A 25,106-nucleotide genomic window follows, 5' to 3' on the forward strand; every position below is an offset into this window, starting at 1 on the left:
GGCCTTCCTTCGCCCTGCCCCCTCCTGCCGGCGCCGGGCCTTCGCGGACCTGGGACCGTTGGTGTACGAGCCCCCAGCGCGCCTCGCTGCGCGGCCAATGGGGCCTCGAGTTTCCCCCGCGCGCGGGCAGGGCGCCGCACCCCCAGCATGGAGGCCCCCGCGGCCACGTGCGGCAGCATGGGCCCAGGGCGCACCGCGGCGGGAGGCCGCCCCGCTCCCGCAGACCGCCCGCCTCGGTGAGGGCTTGGCGCCCGCCAGGCTGGGTTAGGTCCTGCAAAGACAAGCCCTGGTAATCCACGTGGAACACAGATTCCGTTCCTTCATCGAGGCCGGTGCGGGACTTAGAATTGAGGACAAGTGCGCTTGGCAATAGAAGTCAATTAATTGTTCTTGAGAACAGAGGGGCCTAACTCGATCATCTTAGTACTAACAATTGAATTGCTCATCTCTCCAAATAAAAATGGTGATGGTGGGGGAGTATCCTGAGTAAACAAATTCACCTTTTAGATAGCATTTTATTGATTTTTAAATACACTTTTAAACCAAGATTTTGCTGAGGACAATCTATTCAAGGTGGGATGAGAACTGAGCTGACTTTGAGAAGGGAATCAGAAGATAGACACAATCCTGTGTGCCTGATCGAACTGGCTGGCGAAATCTTAGACTTTAAAGAGAAATAAACCTCACAAGATGTGATAGAATTCCACTGTATCAATAAGGACAACTGCCTATTCGAGCAATAAATTAGAGCAAGAGGAGCTGTGTTGATCAAAAGAGAAGTCCATTAAAAAAAAAAATGACATGGGAGGAAGAGGTATAATCTGTTAGTCCTTTCTCATGGTCAGAGAAAAAAATGAGTACGCGCTATGTTTTCTTAGAAATCAAAAGAACAAAAAGACCCAACAAAGCAGCACTAATATAGAGATTTTATTTAAATTGTATTGAGTTTTTACAGCACATTGCATGTTTGTCACAACGCAACTGCACAGTTTGGATTTTTGGCCACATCATGTCACTTACACCCACAAGAGCTCTGAAAGGAGTATTTGATGAACACAGCTGAGCTGAGAGCCCAGTCTCTCTCCAAGGCCATGCAGTATGTTCACTGATGGGATAAGTCCCTCAAAACAGCCAAAGGAAATAGACAGATACAGTCCCCTCAAACTTTACCAATCTTACTCCCCGTGAAAACGGGTGAAGTGCAATGAAAGTCAGGTTAATTAAAAAGCCACTCACAACTGGCAGTAAATTTTAATGATTGAGAAAATGCTTAAAAGAATTTTATGTGTCAGAGACAAGGGATAGTTTGTTACTTTTTCAATGATCTCAGGAATTTCCCAGAAACAAAATCTCCATTATTCAACTCCATTTAAACCAAAAGGAGTTCTGCTAGGCTGACCTAAATACGCCAAAACTTTTTAGGTTACATCCATGGCAAGTATAAAAGCACAGATGCTTCTCTGTAGGATTGAAGAAAAGGTCAGGACAAATACGATTCTTGTTCTAAATGCAGATCCTAGTTATTTTTTTAACTTAAAAAAATTTTTTTTCTAGGAAGCAACATGAAAAGTAACAGTTAGCTACCATAGTAGTTTTAAAACAGGATAAGCCTAAGTGTAATTTACCTATTATACACCAACAAATTAAGAAAAACATAAAAAGGAAATCCTAGCGGTTTCATTATAGGTCAAGAAGACTGTATCTGCCCCACCCACAGTACATGGCTATATCACTGTATCTTTTGGTTAAGTGCCACTGGGTACATATTAAGATGGAGAAGGAAAAAAACCCAAAAAACAAAACAAGAAAACACAATGTTTGGTCCAAACGGACACATTTCTCTCCCAATTTTGGTATCAAGGCTTTATTCTCTTCTGTTTGGGTTCCATTGTTAAGTGCACAGAAATAAACAGCAGCATTTGTACTGAAACCCTCACATACCAAACAGCATATTCTAGGAGGTAAAAACCAAACACTAAACTCTACCCTCAAGGTGTCAAGTGTTCAGGATAAGAAGCAGTGTGACCCAGAGGAGGCAGCCAAGGGAAGGACAACATGAGGGAAGTGGGCAAGGGAACGACAACAAAAAAAGAACCATGGTTTTATTTTCATGCCAGGCGAGGAGCAAGGTGTTAGCACCAGGACAACTAGGAAAAGTCAGGCGCGAAGGGTAGGGCACAATCAGCAAATATTTCACAAGAATAATTTCTGCTTTTCCCTTCTTATTCTTCACAGTGCATACCTCAAGAGCCATCACTGAGTAACACAGATTACTGCCTTCATAGCTCAAAATAACTGATTTTTGCCAGGACTGAATATCCGCAGAGGTTTCCTCTGCTCCCAAAAATGTCTCATTCCCTAGAACTGTCCCCCTAACCTGAAGATTCACTGAGGCTGGCTGATGAGCCAAGTGAAAAATACAGCAAAACCTCCGCTTGCTGAACCAGTCTTTAAACCAAACTCCACAGAAAGACAGAACTAATGCAACTAGAGGAAATGCCTCTAAAGACTGAGCCTTCATGCACAGACACAGAGCACAGAGGTACAGGATATAGTTCATTTCAAATAGGATAGGAATTCCTATCTTATATACTATAATCTGCTTTTTTCAAGGTGGAGGAGAGATGGATCTGGTTATCACTTGGAGTTTGGTTGTACATATGCCTTTCTATTGCTGTTTGGGGCACACATCACCAGGCAGTATCTATGAAATCATTATCTTGTGACCCCCAGGAGAAAGAAGCTGGAGTCACCAACTCAGTGTTAAGCTTCCAGACTCTGGGTCTGATCAGGACCATTGCCCCAAGGTGAGCGTCTCACCCGTAGAGGACCTCCTGTCAAATTGGAGTTCCTCTGTGCCAGTCTCATGATAATGAGGATTTCTCAAGATGGTATCCTTGAGCTCTGTGATTTCATGAGCCACACCAAGGAACCTTCATAACTACACCTGAAGCAGATTCTCCCTTCAAACCTGCTATCACTGGACAGGTCATCTCCTCCGGCATTCAACTGGAAGCTGTAGCAATGGGTTTCTTCAGCTGTTGGCTCATAAGTTCCCTGGCACGAGATACTTGGATATGTTCGTAACAGGAGTTACAGACGAGAACTGGGTCATAGAGTTGTTGGTCAGGAATGGGCAACTTCAGGTGGCAGCAGCCAGCACAAAATACGTTCCCACAATTTCTGCCAAAGCACAAAGAGGGAAGAGTTCATCAGAAATGCCACTACACTGGATACCTGAAACTAATACAAAAAAGTACTAGATGTACACTGGAACTTTTAAAATAAAATGAAAGTCAATATGCTGAGAACAAATGTACACTAAAAGGTCTTACATGAGTAAATAAAGGAAAGTTGGGAGTGAACAGAAATAGTTCCTATAGTGATGTCTCCATTTTCAGATTAATTCAAATTCATTCATATAGATGTACCTCACTGGTTTTCAAGCCATACCAACTCATATAAAACATCCTACCTGCAATGGTGTCTTCGTTTGGCCAACCAGAATTCACAGTCACAGTTATAGCAATGTGATGCCATATGGTCTGGAACCCAGCGAGTCACCTAACAGAAGGGACAAGAAAAAATTCCAGGCCCTTGTCAGCCAAGCAGAAGAGCAACACCACAACAAGGAGAGTGTCCCAGGAAGAAAGACAAGACCTGTTTGTTTGATTGTTTTAATTGATTTTAGTGAGAGAAAGAGAAAGAGGGGAGCAAAGGAAATGATGTTCCTATATGCGCTCTGACCGGGGACCAAGCCAGCAACCTCTGTGCTTCAGGACAATGCTCTAATCAACTGAGCTATCTGGCCAAGGCAAGAAAAGGCCTGTCCTTATAGTTGGCCACTACTCGCCTACAAAGAAAACACCTGGTCTCCAGCATGTCACTCATCTCAGAAACATGAGAACTCACTGGCTGGCATACGTGCCCATGTTTGCCTGCACATACCTCAGTCTCTTTCTTATCAACAGGTTCCCAGCTTGCTTCTGAAAGGCAGTCTTCACTGTGATCAGAGCCAAAATCTTCTGTATCACTGCCATCTGACTCCTTCAAACACGTCTGAAGAAAAGACGAAAACGTCAACGTCATCATCTAACACTGTTTACAGTGTTTCACTCGCTGTTCTAAGTGCATTACATGTGCGAACTCCAATAATTCCTCATAACAATCCTATGACGTATACTATTATTATCCCCATTTTACAAATAATGAAACTACACCAAGAGAAAGTTAAGAGCTGATTGATATTAAACCTGGGATTTGAACCCAGGATTCTGGCTTCCGACCCATGCTCTTAACCAATATGCTATATCACAGTATGGGAAGACTATTTCTGGTCTTACATCTAAACCTGGGGTTTGCCCACAGACCAAATCTAGCCCACTGCCTGTTCCTATAAACCAAGTTTTATTGGAAGACAGCTTTATTCATTTACTTACTACTGTCTACAGCTGCTTCTGCCGAGTGCTGCAAAGGAGACTGCATGTCCCACAAAGCCTGAAGGGTCCTCATCACCCCTCACCTGGATTATTCCGAAACATCCTTACCAGCCTCCCAACCTGGGTTTCAACTGCCTCACCCACTGGGCACACCACTGTTAGAGCAGTATTCTTTCTTTCTTTCTTTATTTATTCATTCATTCATTCATTCATTTTTAGAGAGGAGAAGGAGAGACAGAGAGAGAGAAGGGGGGAGGGGCTAGAAGCATCAACTCCCATATGTGCCTTGACCAGGCAAGCCCAGGGTTTTGAACCGGCGACCTCAGCATTTCCAGGTCGACGCTTTATCCACTGCGCCACCACAGGTCAGGCTAGAGCAGTATTTTTAAAATACAACTCCAACCATGTTATTACTGGCCAAAAATGTTACTTACTGTCTTCAGGATAGAATCCAAACAATAAGAGAACTCAAACTGACCTTCCCAATCCCTGTCTACCTCTCCAATATCACCTCCCACCAACCACACTACCCAACTGCCTCCCTGACCATTCTAGCACAAGTGTGCCTGCACACACATAAACAAACATACACAGGCCCTGGCCGGTTGGCTCAGCGGTAGAGCGTCGGCCTGGCGTGCAGGGGACCCAGGTTCGATTCCTGGCCAGGGCACATAGGAGAAGCGCCCATTTGCTTCTCCACCCCCACCCCCTCCTTCCTCTCTGTCTCTCTCTTCCCCTCCCGCAGCCAAGGTTCCATTGGAGCAAAGATGGCCCGGGCGCTGGAGATGGCTCCTTGGCCTCTGCCCCAGGTGCTAGAGTGGCTCTGGTCGCGGCAGAGCGACGCCCCGGAGGGGCAGACCATCGCCCCTTGGTGGGCAGAGCATCGCCCCTGGTGGGCAGAGCATCGCCCCCTGGTGGGCGTGCCGGGTGGATCCCGGTCGGGCGCATGCGGGAGTCTGTCTGTCTCTCCCCGTTTCCAGCGTCAGAAAAATACAAAAAAAACCCCAAACACACACACACACACACACACACACACACACACACACACACACACTACCCATTTGTTCAAGCCACACTATTGGAATACTTTGCCTCCATGCTTCTGCAAATGGTTAGTTGCTTTTCACTTTCTACCAAGCTAAATATGACATGGTCTTCATCACTCAGCTCAAGCATCATCTTCACGGGAACACCTTCCTTGACCTTTCACCCTACCCTGGCCCCCAACACTAGAAGCCTCCCTCAAGTAACACTTAAGAAATAACCATTCTAATTGTTTGCTTGTCTCTCCCAACAGACAGTGAGCACCTTGAGAGCACGTTCTATGTTTTAGCCTACAGCCCAACCACCTAATAGTGGCACACAGCAAGTAGCCAATGAATGGATGTTGAATGGATGGAAGGCTGGTGGGCAGAATGAGTGGATGGGTGGCAGGAGGTGAACACTTACAAAATCATCCTCGTAGTCCATGGGCGGCTCTGCCGGAGGGGCACAGCAGTGCCGGATATCCAGCCTCATCTGCAGTTCCCGCACCTGTCGCCGTAGCTGCTCCACCTCTTGCTTGTACCCTGCTTCAATCTGCCGCAGTCTGTGCTGGATCACGTCCGTGGGAAACGGGAGTCCGTCATCGTCCAGGTAGAGAGGAGGCACTGGAGAAGGGCAGGTCAGGGGAACAGGCTTTGCACCTGAGACCTGCTTTGGGTGACCAGACAACCATATCCGGTTGTTTTTCCCTCCTGGACCAGTACAGTGTCCATTGGAATGACTAGAACAGAGAGGTGACTTCACCCCTTCTCTCTGAGCCCACTGGCTCCCGAAGCAGGGCCCCGTCGCCCGCATCTGCTTATTGCTTGATCTCTTGCTACAACAACCATAGGAAAGCAGGCGCCGAGGGGTGGTCTCCCCACTCGGGAACGAAGTCACCATCCCTTGGAAACTGTCCCAGTTGGACCCTAAAAGAGAGAACTCACTGATCTGGCTCTGCGAAATTGGCTTTCGAGCCAAATCCAATGGCACTTTCCCAAAGCGAGGATTTTCCAATAACTGCCCATTCCTATTACTCCCTCTCTTGCTTGTGTCTTCCTCCCCAGGTATCAGAGCTGGCACAGAACTGGGCGGCTCCTGCTGGGGGGCGCCTGCCCCAGACCCTGGGGAGTCTTGGTTGAGACAGTCAGCACTTGCGCCTGGAGTGTGGCAGGTAGCACGCGGTGGGTTGCAAAGGGAGCCACGACTGTGGTCCCGAGCAGCTCCGGGGGGCACGCCGAGCACAGGGTCTAGCTGAGCCTGTGCGGGGGCACCTGGAAGGGAGCCCTGGGAAGACTCAGGACAATCACAAAGTCCGCCGCACTTGCTGGAAACGACTTGAGAGACCGCACTGGCGGCTTTCTCAGGACAACGTTCGGGCGCCTCCTCTGTGCCATCTAAAGTCCTGCACAGCTCGTCCTGGGCAGGGAGGTCCAGAGCCGGAGCCGGAGCCGGAGCCGGTGCCAGTGCCGAGGTCTCCTCCAGGACTTTGATCTCAGGATCAGAGGTGTCGCCCTTCATTTCCTGGGGCACTGTGGCATTAAGTAGTTTGTAACTTGGAGAACAACTTTTGTGACTCTTGAAAGGTTTATCGCTCAAGTAGTCTTTCTGGCTGCTGGGCAGAGGGGGAGAAAGACCCGTTTCTCCTGCAGTCTGCTGAGGACTTCCTACCCCACATTCCCCAAAGGCCGTCTCCGTCCCGTCGGGATGGCTGGGCCAGGGCTCCAGGCCTCCTCTGGCCTCCGGACAGTGGTTCTTCAGGTTCGGGTCACTGGATGTGCGCGTCAGAGGGCTGGCTGTGTCACAGGCAGAAAGAAGATTATCCATAGATCTGGTTTTAGGTAATCTGGAATGACAACACAACACCTCTAGGTCATGAAACGGGAGCCACATCCAATATATAGAATCAGGTCATCAAAGCAATTTCAAAGATAGAATTCACAAGAAATAATGGCATTGAAGATTAAAAACAACCAATGCTCACTGCAAAAAAAGTCTATTCTGCAAAAAAGTGTAGGACATGAACTGTCCTGAAGAAGCCAGGCTCTGTCCCAAGCTTTCATCAGTCCTCACTCTACACAGCTCCCCGGAGTCGTGGCTCCCCTTGCAACCCACCGCATGCTCAACCTTAACCACTCCCGGGTGGTAACTGCCTCCCTACCGTTCCACTGCCTGTCACACTCGGTAAGACAGAAAGATGGGTTTTGGAGCTAGACAACACTGGCTGTGACAATGATTAGTTATATGATTACAAGGAAGGTATTTAACTCTCAGACACTTGGTTTCTTCCTCCACAAAATGACAATACATTATACCTTGTAGAGATGCTCTGATTTAAAATATAGGCAACCAACCACAAGTTTTATTAAGACTACACTTACAACTCATTTTTATAACTTATAAATTACCCCTCGATCACAGTAACAGCGATCACAGCTTTTTACAACACTGAACAGTACTCTGCTCCTGAGTCACCATGGAAACTTCTAGTCTACATACAGCACTCAAAAGAGTTCTAGAGGCATTTGTGTGTGCCAGATGTGCAACATTTTCAGAATAGCCTCCCTGAATTTTTAACACAGTACGAAAGTCCTTAGAGCAACAAAAACTTCAGAAAACGTTGCCAGGAAACAGCATAGACATCACTTGGCTCCTATTTTCGGATACCTCAGTCCAGCCATACAGAAAGATCTCCTGAAGATAGAATTACAGTATAAGCTGACTTTTCCTAAGTTTGGTTTTCAAAACTTACTATGTTTGAAAGATGTGTTAGTGTTTGATTTGACTTTTGTAATCAATTTGGATTTTTTTGTGTGGCATAAATTCCAGGAAGGCAATAGCAGTGATTACAGTCCCTGGAGTCCCCCGGCCTGGCAACTTTTTAGTTTTTAGTTGTTGTTTTCTTTTCTTATGGAAACTTTCAAACATGCAAAAGGAGAAGTAGACAAAAGAATACGAATAACTCCCCCATGCTCTTTAACCAGATTCACAGTATGGACAGTCTACCATCTTCCACAGTGGGCTCCTACGTGCACCCAAGGTTTGATCAATAAAATAACACTGGCAGAGATGATAAATTCTGAGGAGTCTGGAACAACGAGAGAACTCATCCAGCTAGGGTGGTCGGGGAAGGCTACACAGAGGGAAGGATTTCAGCTGGGTACAGAATCATGTGTTGGACTTGAATGGAAGAAGAGGCAAGAGGCAGGCCACTTTTAATCTAGGAAAAGGTAGAACCAAAGCTACATCAAGTCAGCCTTTAAAGAAACCATCTCTTTTCAGGCCTTCATACCACTTATTCCTTCAGATCCAGCCCTCCCCCTTTGCGGTCAACTAACATTTCAGTCCCAACCTGCTTGTATCTCCCTTCTCCCCAAACTGACTCCTCAGCTTTCGATGTCTATAGGTGGTACTGATGTCCTCCTGGGTTCTAAGCTCAGAAACTTGGGACCTGCCGTTGGTCCTCTTTCCTCTTCACTTCTACCCTCCAACATTCAATCAACTCCATAGCCTGCTAATGTCTACAACATCCCTGAATTCAGTCTTTATCTTCTCCAAGGACTCTTCCCCTTATATTCGAATTACAACAGTGCTGTTGGTCTCTGTGCCTCCAACTGCCAAGCTCAGTAATTAGTTTTCCCAAAATCCCATTGTCACCAGGCCACAATGTCTTCTACAATGATTTACTATTGACAACTGAATCAAAATAAACTCAGTGTATGTTCAAATTAACTATCCTCTATTTATTTATTTCTATTACTCAAAACAGCCCTTTACCAACCCCTGCCAGCTCGAGAGCTTCTTCTTTTTAATAGAACTATCTCTCATGCATTCAATTCCCTTTGGCCCCCTCTTCACTAACCTTGTTACCAAGCTCACAACTCTATTTATTCCATTTTTGTTTGTTCATTTAAGTATTTACTATCACGTGCCAGACCCTGAGCCAGATACTAGAGTACACAAGAGCCATGGTTCCACCTGGTCTTCCATGAGAAGTCCTCTGGGTAAACAGTCACCAAATGACTCTTTCTTACTTCTCATTTCTCTAACAGCTTTGAACTATACATATTCTTATTTGCTTAGAAGCTGACTTAAGAGTTGCTCTCTAATTGTCTTATATCGTATCTCACAGCTTTTCAAAGTATCTTAACTATCTATTTTCCTTGGTATATAGCCCAGTGGTCGGCAAACCACAGCTCGTGAGCCCCATGCGGCTCTTTGGCCCCTTGAGTGTGGCTTTTCCACAAAATACTATGTGCAGGCGCTACCTCAATAAGGAATGTACCTACCTGTATAGTTTAAGTTTAAAAATTTTGGCTCTCAAAAGAAATTTCAATCGTTGTACTGTTGATATTTGGCTCTGTTGACTAATGAGTTTGCCGACCACTAGTATAGCCCATAAAACCTAGTATAGCACCAGACAACCTATAGGTATTAAAGAAACATTTATTGATGTGAAAAATTATATTGATTTAAGGCAGTGATATTAAATGGGTCACAGAACTTATTGAGAACCTGATAAAAAGTTCTGGCCCTTCTCCCTAGAAAAGTAACCTTATGAAACTATACCCACTTTCTGCATAGTTTGGGAAAGGAGAAAAAAATCACAGAATTCCAGAAGCCTTTTCATGTGCCCCTGACAATGGGTATATCGCCAAAACCCTAAAACTGATAATTTAGGGGTTTCTTTGTTTTCCTTCATAATAGTCAACCAATTACATAAGGTATATTTTAATTTTAGAAACTTTCTGCCAGTACACAAAGATCAAAATTTGAAATGTACGTACTACATACCCTGTAAACCCAGCATTTCCATTGCCAGGAGTTTATCTGGCGGAAATAGCACAAATGCGAAGGTATACCTATAAGGTAATACTACTGAACTGTACACTTAGAAATGGTTTACGTGGTAAATATTATGTGTATCGTACCACAAATTTTTTAACAAGATACCATATAACAATAACTAAAACACTTGTAGTAGTAACACAAAAATGGAAATCACCTAAATGACCAATAGTAAATTAGTTACACAAATAATAATATACTCTAATGTTAGACTATTATGCAGCCACTAAAAACAATAAAGCAATTTTACGTTGTCATGAGGGGACAGTCTAACACAAAATGGGAAAAAACAACTTGCAGAACAATACGCAAAATATAATTTTTTTTTGTATTTTAAAAAATATTTCTGGCCCTGGCCGGTTGGCTCAGTGGTAGAGCGTCGGCCTGGCGTGCAGAAGTCCCGGGTTCGATTCCCGGCCAGGGCACACAGGAGAAGCGCCCATTTGCTTCTCCACCCCTCCCCTTCTTCTTCCTCTCTCCCTCTCTCTTCCCCTCCCACAGCCGAGGCTCCATTGGAGCAAAGATGGCCCGGGCGCTGGGGATGGCTCCTTGGCCTCTGCCCCAGGCGCTGGAGTGGCTCTGGTCGCGACAGACTGACGCCCCGGAGGGGCAGAGCATTGCTCCCTGGTGGGCAGAGTGTCGCCCCTGGTGGGCGTGCCGGGTGGATCCCGGTCGGGCGCATGCGGGAGTCTATCTGACTGTCTCTCCCCGTTTCCAGCTTCAGAAAAATACAAAAAAAAAAAAATGTTTCTATATAACTGTGTGAGTGTGGACATAGCTCTGCAGAGATAAGAGATCTGGACAGACAGGCACTAAAGTGTTAGCACTGGTACCTGTGGGGGCAGGGGCAGGGAGAGAGGACTTTTATTTTCTACTTTTACATTATTTGACTTCCTTTTAAATAAGGAACATGTATAACTCTTATAATTTAAACAACCTTCACCCTACTTCCCTCCAAATATTCAACTAGAAGATAACTTTACTTTTTATGTTTCCTTTTAAATTCTGGCCTTTTTCTGAGAAAGTAATATGAAGGCCGCGCTGCTTCTGGGAGCCCATTTCCCTGAGAGTCAGAAGTTTCTGGAAGGTAATGCTGGCCACAGCAAAGGTTACCACTGAGATGGCAAGCTCCCTACGCCTTCTATCCGTGAACAAAAGATCATTCCCACAAAGCTTTTGAAATTGTCCTTTCTGTCCTGTTCCCTTTCTTGCTTGGGCATGTCACAGGGAGAAGGGAGATAGCAGTTCCAGGAAACAAGGTGACCCTTCTGAAGCAAGGACCTTGCAATGCACATTGTGCAATCCAGGCCAGCTACAAGGCCTGGGGCAAGGTTCTCCTTCAACCAACTCAAGAAGTTGCTTTTAAATATCTCATTTTTAAAAAGATTAATACAAAATAATACTGAATGTAAACTGCAATTTTTTAAAAAAAAAAAAGGTACAAAGAGAGACAGAGTGAGAGAGAGAGAGAACATTTAGGTAAGACACAAAGACGTTATTGCCTTCCTGGCAGAGAGAAGGGAGCAAGAAGCGCAAGCTCACCTGTCCAGAGAGCGACCAGAGAACTCCTGGCTCTGAGCCACGGGGGAGAGGTAAAGATCCATGTTCTCCTCCCCGAGTGTGCATGGAGGCGACGCTGGCAAGTAAACAGCTGTCCACAGGTGCAGAGCCCGGACGTGACACACGGGGTGCAGGACCTAGGGAAGCAGGCCCATACCAGTGTTTTGTGCGATGTCCAAGGCCCTACGTCCTCACCATCGACTCGGCCTTTTCTCCCTCCAGGTCTGTAAGCAGCACCTACACGATGGGTGTTCAGGCTTACCATGTCTGAGCCAGGCGTGTAGAGAAAGTTGTGGAAGTTCTTATTGCCAGCTCGCAGGAGGGCCCACACAGAGCAGGTCCGCTTGTAGATGTTCCGCTTCTCTCGTTCACAGGGGTTGTTGGCCAGGAACGTGCCGTAGAGGCAGGAGTACGTGTGCTGCACCAGTTTGACCTAGAGGGCGAGACAGCTTGCACCCGGGGGCCTCCGCTGCCGTCCCCCATCCAGGTCACAGGCTCTAGAACTTACCAGGAAGGCTTCGTTAAACTCAAACAGACAGGGGAACTGTTTGAGCAGCTGATGAACAGAATCAAGCCACTGGAGGAACACAGGACACTGCTCATTTTGGTCCTCGGCATTCTCCTGGTGGCCACAGCGATCTCCAAACTTGTGTCCAAAATCCAGCCAGTCAGACTCTACTAATACTTGGAAGCCCTGAAAAGAAGACACAGTTCAAGCACAGGGCCTCTCTGGCAAGGCTAGTGTGCTACTCCCCAGGGCACACCCGCAGCAAGAGGCTGCCAACTTCACAAAAGAACAGGAATGAACGTAGAAGAGGACTCAAAGCACCAACGGCCTCTGGTAAAAATCCTCAGGACAGATCCCAAAGGCAGCACCTCCCCCCACCCCCTTTCCCTCCGTTCCTTCCCAGCCCACCCCAGCCCACCTGCTCAGTACCTCCAGCGTCCTGTAATACGGGTCCAGCAGTATTTTGGCCAGGGCTACAATCTGCGGCGTCCGGTCCCAGCCGTCGGAGCAGTGCACCAGTACCGGCCGGCCTTCCCGGTCCACGGTGCTGGCCACAAGCACAGCGGCCTTCAGCATCACCGACAGGTGCTGCAGCCACTTGGTGCTCTCCAGCGCTGACAACCAGCTGCACGAGAGCGGAAATCAAGTCGGTTACAAAAAGCACTGAGGCTACACGGGTCTCTCCACCGCCCACGGCCAGCCACACCTAACCAAGGGTCCAGTGGGGGCTGAAGCAAGAGCCCAGCCCGGGCCTTTCTCCCGAGAGAGAGCAGGAAACCAGGACTTGAGGCAAACAAGAACTCAGGATCAGTAGCGAAACTGGGCAGCATCACATGCACATTTAGCTACTTCTTTCTCTGGTGCTCTGTGTACTTTGAGTAGAACAACTGATCCAAACAAAAGGAACCCAATGTCCTGCGGCTGTGCCAAAGTGCCGCTGAGGAGCGGAGGAAGTGTTCTGGGAACCGGCTCACCGCACCCGGGCCCTCAGGTCTGCTGCACCTGCACGCCCCCCACTTCCCCATCCAACCTCCCAAGAACACGAGGCACCAGGTGAGGGCCGAGGTGGAGCAGGGAGCACCTACTTGCTGGGGTCCGGCATCTGGCTGCACACAGCCCGGAGGTACTGGAAGCTGTTCCGGATGGCATGGATGTTGGCCATTCCCATGAACACAACCTCGCAGTTGGGGTAGTATTCTGCAGATGTGGAAAGGAAGGGGCGCCTAAGAGCACGTCCCAGAAACAGGCGTGCAGGACAAGGGCGGTCCCAGTGAGCAAAGCTCCCCAGGCAGGGCGACCACTCCAGGATGGGGACTAAACACACTCCAGAAACCTCAAGCACCTTGTTATCTGGGTCCTCAGGTGGCATACACTAATAGCTGTAATCATACGTAATCTCTAACTCCCCAACAACGTTGTGAGGTATGTGTCATCCCCGTTTACAGAGAAGAAAGTAAAGCTCAGATTTAAGGGACTTAAAAGCACAGGCACAGCTACTCAGCGGTGGAGTCCTGACTCTCAGCCAGGTTGGTCTGGCCCTTCTCAGCGGCCGCCTGGAGCCCAAGCTGCCTGCGGACACGCGAGGACAGCAGTACCTTCGCATTCGCAACCTCCGCCCTTGGCCCGGTTCGCCACTGCGGCCGTGTAGGACCGAGCATCCAGGATCAGCAGCTTCTGGGGGGCAGCCGTGCTCTCCACCCCGGAGCACGCGGTCAGGGAGGAATCTGAAAACACGGCAGGGAGAAGACCCCGTGTCAGCCCTCCAACCAGCCCCCCACTAGGCGGGGCGCTCCGTTTCAGAAGAAGGTACGGCTGCAGACTCCGCATACCCCACGGCCTCCCCAACGGCAGGGACCTGGGTGCCCGAGTGCTGTCATCTTCTTCCCATCCTCTCACTGAGGACTCCCTGGAAGCCAACGAAGCCGCAGTGGGGACCTGCTCCACAGGGGGCCAGCACCACCCACACCTTACCGAAGTCAGTGTCACATGCCTCGCTGACATCACTATTCCCGGTGCTGACAGAGCCCCCGGTGGCCCTTGTCCCGGGGTCGAGGGCACAGGCTTTGGCGATGGATGTGACCAGGTACTCGTCATCAGCATTGCGCCAGCCCCACCAGCTGATCTCGGGCTGGCTGCAGCGGGCGATGGCAGCCCCATTGCGTAGGTGTCTGAGAGCAAAGGAAAACTGTCATGCCCTTGGCATTCACAGCCCCCAGAGGCCACCACTGAGACGCCAGGGGGCCAGACCATCATCTGCAAAGCCAAGAGAGGCTACCAGTTCACCCAGGCCATGAAAAGAGCAAACAAAAGTCCCTAGGGGGCTTTATAGTTCCCAAAGCGCTGTCATGCATGTTTCTCCAATGGGATGGGGTCTAGTCCCAAGGTGACCTTGACTCATCAAATCTGCACAGCACCGGCTCCAGGTACAAACACCCAGCAGGAGAACAAGCCTGAGCCCAGAGCAAGAGCAGCGCCAAACCTCAACACCTGCCTCACTCTGTCTTAGTTACAACGTTCTGTCAGGCAGAGGCAAAGTTTTTTAGTAAAGGACCAGACGATAAATTTTCAGCTTTGCAGGTGTTGGCCATTCTGTCAACACATTCTTCTCTCTGTTTTATTTTTATTTTTTTAAGTAATCCCTTAAAAATGTGAAAACCATTCACAGCTCACAGACTCCACATAAAACAGGCTGCAAGCTGGATTTGGTTCATGGGCTATTTTGCCAACCTCTATCTATAGTAATGCAATATTTTATACACACACACACATCCCCCCAAAAATGAAAGTGAATCAGCTCCCCAAAAGCCTCATCCCTGAGAGAGAGAAAACCGAGGCAGTTTTTGTTTTAAAATAATTTCATAGCTCCTTCCCTGCAGGGTGTTAATTCTCAGTCCACCTGCTCCCACAAGTCCCCACTTTTGACTCCTTCCTTGCTGCATAAAAACATCCCGTCTCCACCCCACATCGCCTCACCTGTACACAACCACAGGGATCCGCTTCCACGAGCGGAAGGAAGCTACGTTCTCCAGCTCTTTATCCGTGATCCACACAGGAACCAGCAGCTTCTGGGGGTAACTGGGGCACAACCTGAGAAGAGACCAGAGAGGATCAGAGAGCTTGATCCAAGACAGGCAATAACAAGGTCCCCAGGGTTGGCTTTGTGGAACAAGGGTCTGGGAGCCCTCTTCCCTGTGGTCGCAGGGCTTGATCCACATGGGGGGGCCTAGGTCTGGACTGTGTTCGGGCGCCCACCCCCGCCCTCTCACTTGTAGTTGTTGTTGATGTGAGAGACTCGCCAGACATTCTGCAGGTCAAAGCCCATCCGTGCAAGCTCCGCCTCCTGCCGACATCGTATGTGCTCTCCTGCAAGAGCCCCCATGCCCGTCAGCGGCCAGAGCTCCAGGCCCAGGGCTGGGGGAGCGGAGGGACGGGCATCCAGACAAGCTCCCTCACCTGGCTGACACAGGTGGGTGTGCTGGTCCTCCTCCGTCAGCCCCAGGCACCAGGCGTGGTAGGCAAAGGCGAACAGGTCCTCAGGCTTTGCAGGTCTCGCTGTGGCCCGGCTCAGCCGTGACAGCCACTCTTGGCACTGCTTGAAAGTGGAGAAGTGGCACCTGCCAGGCAAGAAGGCACCGAGTAAAGCAAAAGACAAGTGTGATTTGGGGCCAAAAGGGTCAAAAACGGCCACAGGAAGGCTGCGGAAGGAGGACGCTGCAAAGCAGGAGGTACCAGGGCCCCCGGTCTGCACTCAAAAGTAAGTTGTCTTTGTGACTATTCTCCTCCCAAGAACTCTCGTCCTTGAGACACGTCTCCTCCGATGGGGTCCGACCATTGCTCATATCACATCTAAAGGCCACCACGTGGCCCCGAAAGTTGCTATTCCTTGTGTTATCTCTCATGCCTCCTTAACACAAACCTTCTTTTTCAGGCAGGGGGTCCTGCTCACGTTTTTCCCGTCTCCTCTCTTTTCACTTCTGCTCAATATGTCTGCTCTCAGCCTAGCACATCCTACGGATACTCTGAAGACAGTCCCAGTCCTACCTCTTCCTGAGGTCTTCCCAGCTTACTCATTCCAGACCTTTCCTTTATTATTCTTAATGTGCTTGGAGTATTAAATGGTAAGGCTTTCCATAATTCTACATGATAATTCTTCCTTCAGAACTAGACTTGACCCTCACTGAAGGGGAAGGGCAACGTGGAGTCTCCTGCATCCCTACAGACTGAGCACATGGCGGGCTCTAAACTGGGCATCCTTTCAGTAACCCCTGGAGCCATTCCAGGCTCCTCTTCCTCTCATATCCAATCTATAAGCAAATCCTGACATCTTTAACTTCAAAAATCTAACCATGGGTCGTGGGCGGTTGGCTCAGTGGACAGAGTGTGGGCTCAGCGTGCAGACGTGCCGGGTTTAATTCTCAGACAGGGCACACGTTTCTCACCCCCTCCCTTTCCTTTTCTCTCCCCCTTCTCCTCCCACAGGCAGTGGCTCGAATGGTTCCAGCTTCAGTCCCAGGCACTGAGGATAGCTCGGTTGATTTGAGCATCAGCCCTAGATGGCAGTTGCCAGATAGATCCAAATCGGGACGCATGCAGGAGACTGTCTCACTATCTCCCCTTCCTCTCACTTAAAAAAAATAAATCTAACCACTTCTGGCTATTTTGAGAATAGCAAAGCTACAGCCCTACACAGGTCAGCATACTCTCTCGCCTGCTTAACTGCAATGGCTCCTTAACTAGTCTTCTAGCTTCGGCCCTTGCTCTGCCCCTGTCTTCTTCCATCTATTCTCAATATAGCAGTGAGAGTGATTCTATAAAACACTAATCAGACCATGTCACTCTGCTGAAAACCCTCCAGGGGTCTCCCACTTCCCTCACAGTAAAAGCCAGTCACATGACAGCCTGGCACCCCCTGACCTCTTGGGTCTAATACCCCAGTACCCTCAGCCACGTGAGCTCCACTCCAGCAATGTTAACCACCCTACCATTCTTTCAATATGCCAGCTACAAGCCCACCTGTCACTTCTGTCTGGCACACCCTTCCCCAAACATCCACATGACCACTTTTTTCTTTAGGTCTTGAACTCAAATGTCATCTTTGCTGTACAGCCTTCTCAAATCACTACAATCTTCACCTCCATAGCGCTCCACATCCCTTTCCCTGCTATATTTTTTTTCCTTTACACTTGGCATGATATAACATATTTTACTCACTTAGTATTTACTGCTAGTGTCTCCCCAAGGGAATACAAACTCCACGAGAACAGAAAATGTTGTCTATTTGTTTCCTGTTGTATCCCCAGTGCTTAGAACAGTCTGACATAGAGTAGGGTGCTCGATAAATGTACGTTTAATGAATAAATGATCCAACAATCAGGGTATCATTCTATGTGCTTTCATACATATTACCTCATTTAATCCTTAGGACAACCCACGAGCTAAGTATTATCTCCATTTCTTCATGTCAAAATACTTTGGATCAGAAAATTGACCTCCGAACCCAGACAAGGTTTTCACCTCTTTTTTTCAAATTGCGAAGGTGAGACACTATTTTTCCTATCCTGCTCCACGGAAATCCTGCAGCAGAGAGGTCTGGGCAAGACTGGGGTGTGAGGACCAGAGTGAGGCCCCTCTGTCCTCACCTCACCACTTTGGAGTCCTTGCAGGAAATGTGCAACTGGAACATGTCACGGCTCTCCACACTGTCTATCATCCGGAGGGGGACCTTTGGAGGAAGGGACAACTGAAGCTCAGGTCCCCACTCTCCACATCACTCCTCACCCCCCCCCCCCAGCCCAGGTGCGGGTGTGTCAACAGCAGCAAGGACACCGACATTTACTGAGTGCCTGTGATACGCTCGGTAACTGTGCTGGGCCCTCTACATATGTGATCCCAATTAATAATCACAAGAACCCTGCAAGGCAAGTGCTTTCACCCCTTATTATTTATAAGGATATTGAGCCTCTGATGGTGACTTGACCAAGGACACACTGTGGCCCTCTTCCAACAACGCCACTATGCCCCATAGAAAAGCCAGCAACAGAGTCAGAGAGAGAAGAAGGGAAGGGACAGTAGGTAAGAGAGACAGAAGACCTAACGCTGGGAGAATGAGGCAGGAAAACAAACAAAAAGTAGGGAACCCCAACTTTCTGGAGACATGATCAAGTAGAGCACCGGCACAGTCCCACCTTGCACCTTGTAGGGTTCTGGCTCGGTTCTGAGAGAACAAGACAGGAACTCACGTTGATGACAGAGTCCTTGAACTTGATGTGCAGCCGGTAGTTGGAGATGGCAATGAGGGCATCCGCTGCCCGGCCCAGGAACTCCACTCCCTCACCCTGCAGCACTGTGAAGGGCACCTGCCAAGGGGCAGAGGAACCCTCAGTCCAGAAGGAGTCACCCTCGCAATCCCCTCCCCAGCCCCTGACCTGCAGGATCGGCTCTAGAGAAGCTGGGCCTAGGCAGGACCGCAGAGTCCTCTCCACGGTGCCGGAACCAGGCAACAGCTGTACAGGAGAGCTGCCTTTCCTTCCCTGGGGCCCAAGGCTCCAGAGTGCACATGCAGCCCGGCTCCCTGTCCTTCAGAGACCTGGGAGCAGGAAGCCAGAGCTCCAGTACTAAGGGCCCCTGGAGATATTTGGGGAGAGGGAAGGCTGAGAGCTCCACCCACCCTGGGCCCCCCAACTCCTCCTTACCTGCAGATTCTCCTCCTCTTTCACTAGTTCCTTGGGGGGAAACAGATCCTTGGCTTGGATGTATTCCAGGCTGGGGGGCCCCTCCTCACCCTGTGGGGAAGGCCTCGGTCCTAAGTCACCAGGCTCCACTTGACCCATTAGGCCTCACTCTGCTCCCCTCTCCTCAGTAAACCCACAGACATCCCACAGACACTTACAAAGGGAAAGGAGACCAGAGGAGGGAAAGGAGACCTGGCTCAGTGGGAGGGGTGGCTGGAGGGGGTACTCAAGCCTAGTGAGCCCCACAAAGAGTAAGGGCCAAAGAACTAGGAATCTACACTTGTCAAAGGGGAATCTCCTGCAGAAGCAAAAATTCCCACTAAGAAAAGGAAAGACTAATATAACAAACAGTAAGACAGAAGTGGGACTGGGAAGTGCTGCCCTGAGGAAAAGGAACAACCGTGGCAGCTGGTTAGAGACAGGAGGGGAGAAAGCACCTAAGGCCACCGAACCTTCAGTCCGGTGGGCGACAGAGACAAAGGAGTGGGCTGGGGGATTCAGTCCTGTGCCTCTAGAGGGCCTTCATGGATGCTTGCAAAGGGAGGATGGATTTTGGAGCTGAGCTTATCTTCCAGTTGGGCCCACACTGCTAACCAGCCCCCAACACCTGCCAAGCCACCGGCCCTGGCTGCTGATCTGAGGGGAATTCCTGAGGATACCCACACACGCAAGCAGAAGTCACTCCTCTCCCAACCACCAGGGAGGGGGGAAGTGGGGATCCACGGGCCCAGGAGGAACAGAGACCCAAGGACAGCCAGGGTAGCGAGGCCGGCAGACACCCACAGGGGGTGAGGAGGGGAGGGTGGGAACATCTGAGAGGACAGATGGGGAAGCTGGGAAGGAGCAGTGAACCAGAGGGGAGGAGGGGAGGCCTGCAGAGTCAGGGAAGATGGAGAACAGAGGCTGTCTGGGGAACAGTCAAGGAGAAAAGACTGTCGTGTTAGGTGAGGGATGGAGTGGTGGAAGGGGGAGGGGACTGGAGCCAGGGAGACAGCTCAGACATCCGCCGCTCCCCAACCAGCCCCCTAACATCCCAGACGGCATACTGCCACATCCCACATCCCCTAGCAAGAATGCAGCGGGTGGGACCAAGATGGAGAGGCGGAGGTAAAGGGATGTACCCCTGCAGGGCGGGGCCTAGAGATCTGCAGTCAAGGGCAGTGGCTGCGGGACCAGCACGGGTCACAGAATTTCCATCCCCGGCCTTCGACAACCCCCAGCACCCAAAGATCAAAGGAAACCCAAGAAATGAAAGGAATAACCACCCCCACTCCTGCCACAGGCCTTAGCAAGGGGGATGGGCTGAAATTCGGAATCTCCAGGGCTGGCCCTGGGCGGGGCTGCGGGTACAGCAAGCGCTGGGGCCCCCGGCACTTACAAAGCAGCTGAGCATGGAGCAGGAGACGCGGGCGGTCAGGCTCATGGTCGCGGGAGGTCTGGGCCAGTGCACATGTCCCCGGAGCCACTGCGCTGCCCGCCAGTCCCGGGCGCTCGCCGCATCCCGGCTGCGGAGCCCGCCAGGTGCAGCCGCGGCGGCCAGGAGGCAAGCGCGCTGGCGACAGGGCCTCGGCGCGACTCCCGCGCGCTGCTCCCCTCCTGTCCACAATGGAGCGAGCCCAGCTCCGCCCTCCGGCACGAGCGCGAAAGGGCGGGGAGCCCAGCCAGGGAGCGCCTGAAACAGCGCAGGGGGGGACAGCGGGGCGGGGCGGGCCTCGGGCCCCGCCCGCAACCTCAGGCCCCTCCCTCCCGCAGCCCCTCAGCGGCCTGCGAGGGCGTCATCAGGGGACGTTTAGGGGCTTTCGGGAATCTGGGTTGCAGGACTGTCCCAGACCGCGTGAAAGGGGAAGGTGAGATGCCTACATCTTTTCATTTCCCATTTTCCCAGGTGAGCCGCCCACACCCCTCTTTTCACAAATCTGACGTGTGCCCCTTCCCACCTCTGAGTTCCCTCAATACCTGTTCTGAATTCCCAAGATGGAGCTCACCTACTCCCATCTCATGCCCTTTCCAGTTTCAAGGCTTCGTCATTTCCCTCCAAAACCACCACCCATCGTACCCGTATCAATCAGTGTCCTCCAGTCCCCGACTTCACTAAATCCCACTCCCTTTTTGCCACTTAGAATGGACACTGAGCTAATGCAAGGTTGGACCTTCCGCACTCCTAAAAGAGAAATTCTCGGAGTGCTGTATTACAACAAGGCCCCTGCCCAAACCTACTGCTTCCATTCCGTCTCTCCTTTGTTTCACATCCTCTGACTTCTGGGTAAGAACATCTTTCTTGGAACAGAAAGAATTTCTTATGTTGAGATAGAGAAGAGCTAGAACTATGGATCACAGAAGCTATGCAAAAACAAAACTTGAAACCTAAGGGTAGGGGTACGGTGGGAGCTGGGTGGAGGGCCAAGGAATAAGGAGCAGTGCTAACAGGCTCAGAACGTCACCAAGAGTCACAGAAGGAGCTGGTTGGAATCCCACACTTATTGCGCCTGATAGCTTTCAGAAACCAAGGCTTTAATTTGGATTGGGGTTTGGGTTTGAATTTGGCCTTGGGTTTCTGCCGTGAACCAGTGTGGCTAGTAATTTCAGGTCTTGAGTGGGAACGGCCTGGAATTAAGAAAATAGACCTAAAGAGAAATAGGATGGGCTCAGGAGAACTTTTTGCCAGGCAGAAGATAGCTTGCAAAAAGCACTCCTCCGTTCCCCAACCTGCTTTATTTAGAGGGCAAAGTGAGCCATTAGCAAATCAAAGAGACCATTAAAGCAAAGTCACATTTCCAAGGTGTCCCAAGAATTCTCCCAAGTGCAGAAAACCCCCACCATACCTAACATCTTAACTTCACAAAACAAAGGATAAAAAGAAACTTGCTTCAAGTCTTTCCCAGGTACATGGGGGGTAGGATGAGTATAAACAATCCAGCACTGTAGCTAACAGAAAGGTGTGGAAAAAAATAGCCTTTAGCAACTTCACAGAACAAGAGAGGTGAGGGGTTGGGCAGACTGTCAGCTTACTGCCAGTTCCCCACACCTCTGTCCCCCAAAATCTAAACTGCAAAGACCCTGTTGGCTTTCGGTCCCCAATAGGTTTCAGAGGAAGGGAAGAACGGGAGAAAACTCTGACATTTTATTAAGCATCTACTATGAGCCAGACATGTTTCAAACTTTATCTCACTAAAATCTTCCAACTCTCCAAGAAGTAAGCCTTATCCTGTTTTACTAGTAAGACTTCAGGCTTAGAGAGAAATTACGCAGTTACAGTTAATGGAAAATACAGGGGATCAGCAAAACCACCTCCACCACCCACAGAGATATTCTGGCCCTTTGAGGGTGCTATTCTACTATATATCCAGCCATCTGTTGCCTGCAGTAGTTTAACAGACAACAGCATCTTGGAGCTGGAAAAGCCCCACAGCTTTGGTGAAGTCACTCCTGATACAGCACCTACAACATTCAAGGGCCCATTAGGAAGTATAAGGATGTTGAGATAAAGAGGCTTGACTTTTCAGACCAGAACAGAGAGCTTTACTAGAGACCCAAAAGAAAGGCCATTATGAAAGGCTAATAGAGCCAATGGCAGTGTGGGGAAAGCATGGCACAACACATGCAGAAAAAGACTTCTGGAGGCTCCCTGTCCCAGTGCCGTATATTGGCTGTTTTGCAATCTAAAGAAACCTTAACTTATGTCCAGAGCAACTGAACAGAGTAGCCTGGAGCTCAAGGTCCAGGAGGGGCTGGGCAGCTTCACGAAGGACACAAGGATTACAGAAAACACAAAAGTCTGAGGGAAGAGAAACTACTCACCATTCTACCGTGGTGAGGGTCCTGGCTGCCTGCTTTTCACTGTAAGGAGACAGGGGAACGTAAAGTAAAGAACACCATTAACATCACCATAGAATCAACAAATGCTATATATACATCTACTCCTGAACTTCTCTACAACCCTATTCTCCTTCCTCACGGAGAATCAGACCCTCCACAAGCCATCATGCCAGACAGAGGTAATGGGAGCAACATGGGGAGAAAGCAACAAGTGATCCTGCAGGGTATAAAATCAGCCATGAAGTTCTGCAGCAAGAATGAGTGTTATCCAAGATTATTCAGCAGAATTCAAGAGTCCTGATTCCCAGGTCCAGAAGGAGAAGTAGAAAACACTCCAAACCCTGTTCTTTGTGGGAGAACAAAAGAACTGCCAACTCTGAAGAGACAGAGGCTGCTCAACCAGGACTCACTTCTGGCCCTGGTGCGGACATGAATCCACAGGAATGCTCTGCAGTCTCTGAGTCTGGGAGTAGCACCCACCTGACCTGTTTACTAGGGGCAGAGTCCAGAGCAGAGGACAAGAGGGAGGGGATCACAATCTGTGATCAGAAGGCAGCAGGGCTGGACTGGTCCTTTTGAATGTACTTGACACTAAGTGGGGTGCAGGTTAGTGAGAAGAGGCCACACAACAGGGATAGAATCAGGCCAGCCCAGGCCTCAAAGTACGCACCTGTCAAATGGGCACAAGCAACAAATTTCAGGATGGGCCTGCTTGGCCCACTTAGGGAGCGAGGCCCAGCTTTCACTGACACTTTCTTTTATGCCTTCTATCTGAGCTCGGGCAGTCCAATAGTACCCCCCCTCCAAGGGTGCAGAGATGAAAGCATCCATCTGTACTCCTGCCCACCTCCCTGATCACAGCCCACGCTTCCTCATGGGGGAGCCAGCAAGCGGCAAGCCGAAGGTGCTGCCTCACCGCCCACTGGCACGCAGCCTCGAAGAAACGGAGGGAGAAATATGGACCAAGCCTGAGAGTCCCAGGGTTCCTAGACCTAAAGGATCTAGCCCGGGAGGGGGAAGGGGGGCGGGTCAGGCTGGCAGGGAAGCCTAAGTGCCAGGTTCTAGGGGCGGGGCCTAAGGGCCCGGAGGCGGAGCCCCGATGACAGAGGGCGGGGCTCACGAAAGCCAGTGGGGTAGGGGCGGGGCCGGGCAGGACGCGGTAATTGCGGTTCCAAGACTTGCAGTGCACGGGGCACGGTGACTCACCCAGGCGGCGTCCGCCCGACCCTCCGAGGCCGCGCTCTCACCACTTCCGTCTCCCGCAGCTGCTGCGGCCGCGCAGCTACGACCCCACCACGGTGCCCCTATCCCCAACCAATCGTATCCCTGGTCTGTACCCGCCCTGGCCAATCGCCACACCAAGTCCCGCCCTGCCCCATCACGCAGCCACCGCCCTCACTCTTCACGCCACTCATTGGTCAAAATGGGCAGACGCCTTCCCAACCTTTAGCCTATCGGGTGCCGGAAGGCCAGACTATACCTGGAGGAGGAGGTGCGGTGCTGGAGAAAGAACGCGACCAATGGGAAATCACAGCGCGTCCCTGCGGCAGCCAATGGGAGAGCAGTAAAAGGGGGACTGCTAGCTAAAGCTCCAGGGGCCGGAAGTGGGAGAGGCCTGTCGCCTACTGGTAGCGCAATTGGAGGCGGGGCCTTGTAGGGGCACAGGCCTTTACAGCCACTTCCGGTGACGACCCCGCCTTGGAATGCTTCTCGAAAAGAAACCCCTATGGGGGAGCCTCAGTTTTTCCATTTCCCGTTTTGGTCTCGCTGCTGTCGTCCCGTCCCAAAGCCGGAAAGGGAGAAGAGACCCCGCAAGCTAAGAGAAGAACGAGGGCTGGGCCTGAGGCTCCGTCTCCGTCTTCTCCAACGGGCGGCGGCAGGGTTTTCCCTCTTCTGCATCTTAACGGGATCCTCCGACCGTCACTTTTCATCGGCGAACCGGCCCTGCCGCCCTTCATGACCTGCGTGGTGCCGTCAGTCCTGGGTGAAGATCTCCCATGTGAGAGATCGGAGGCCTGGATCTGAGACTGCTCCTAGCGAGCCGCCACCTTCTAGTGTGGAAAGGGAGTGGGACGAGGACTCCCGAGAGCCAGGTTCGCTCCTCCCTTCCTCTCCTGGGGAGCCGGAGCAGACAGCGGGCCGGGTGGCCGCTGGAGGGCGCCGCGGCCCCGCGACACCACT

General features: G+C 50.4%; 1 protein-coding gene across 8 annotated transcripts; it reads right to left on the minus strand.

Moving 5' to 3' along the window:
- Positions 1 to 914: 914 nt before the first annotated feature.
- On the minus strand, positions 915 to 24,427 carry MTMR4 (myotubularin related protein 4). 8 transcript variants are annotated; one of them, XM_066364672.1, is made up of 19 exons: positions 24,406 to 24,427; positions 22,908 to 22,946; positions 19,071 to 19,160; positions 18,618 to 18,734; positions 18,018 to 18,100; positions 15,832 to 15,992; positions 15,645 to 15,741; positions 15,352 to 15,465; positions 14,350 to 14,546; positions 13,974 to 14,102; positions 13,464 to 13,575; positions 12,808 to 13,003; positions 12,379 to 12,564; positions 12,133 to 12,303; positions 11,853 to 12,007; positions 5,889 to 7,308; positions 3,949 to 4,059; positions 3,476 to 3,564; positions 915 to 3,183 (listed from the first exon to the last, which is right to left on the minus strand). In XM_066364672.1, the coding sequence occupies exons 2-19, from the start codon at positions 22,908 to 22,910 to the stop codon at positions 3,006 to 3,008; spliced, it is 3,609 nt and encodes a 1,202-aa protein (XP_066220769.1). In that variant the 5' UTR covers positions 22,911 to 22,946; positions 24,406 to 24,427; the 3' UTR covers positions 915 to 3,005. The 8 variants fall into 8 exon arrangements, with proteins under 8 accessions (XP_066220769.1, XP_066220765.1, XP_066220766.1 ...); XM_066364668.1 differs by lacking the exon at positions 24,406 to 24,427 and adding an exon at positions 24,132 to 24,245; XM_066364669.1 differs by lacking the exon at positions 24,406 to 24,427 and adding an exon at positions 23,596 to 23,882.
- Positions 24,428 to 25,106: the final 679 nt, after the last annotated feature.

Source organism: Saccopteryx leptura, chromosome 2 (genome assembly GCF_036850995.1).
Source record: "Saccopteryx leptura isolate mSacLep1 chromosome 2, mSacLep1_pri_phased_curated, whole genome shotgun sequence".
Taxonomy (NCBI): Eukaryota; Metazoa; Chordata; class Mammalia; order Chiroptera; family Emballonuridae; genus Saccopteryx; species Saccopteryx leptura.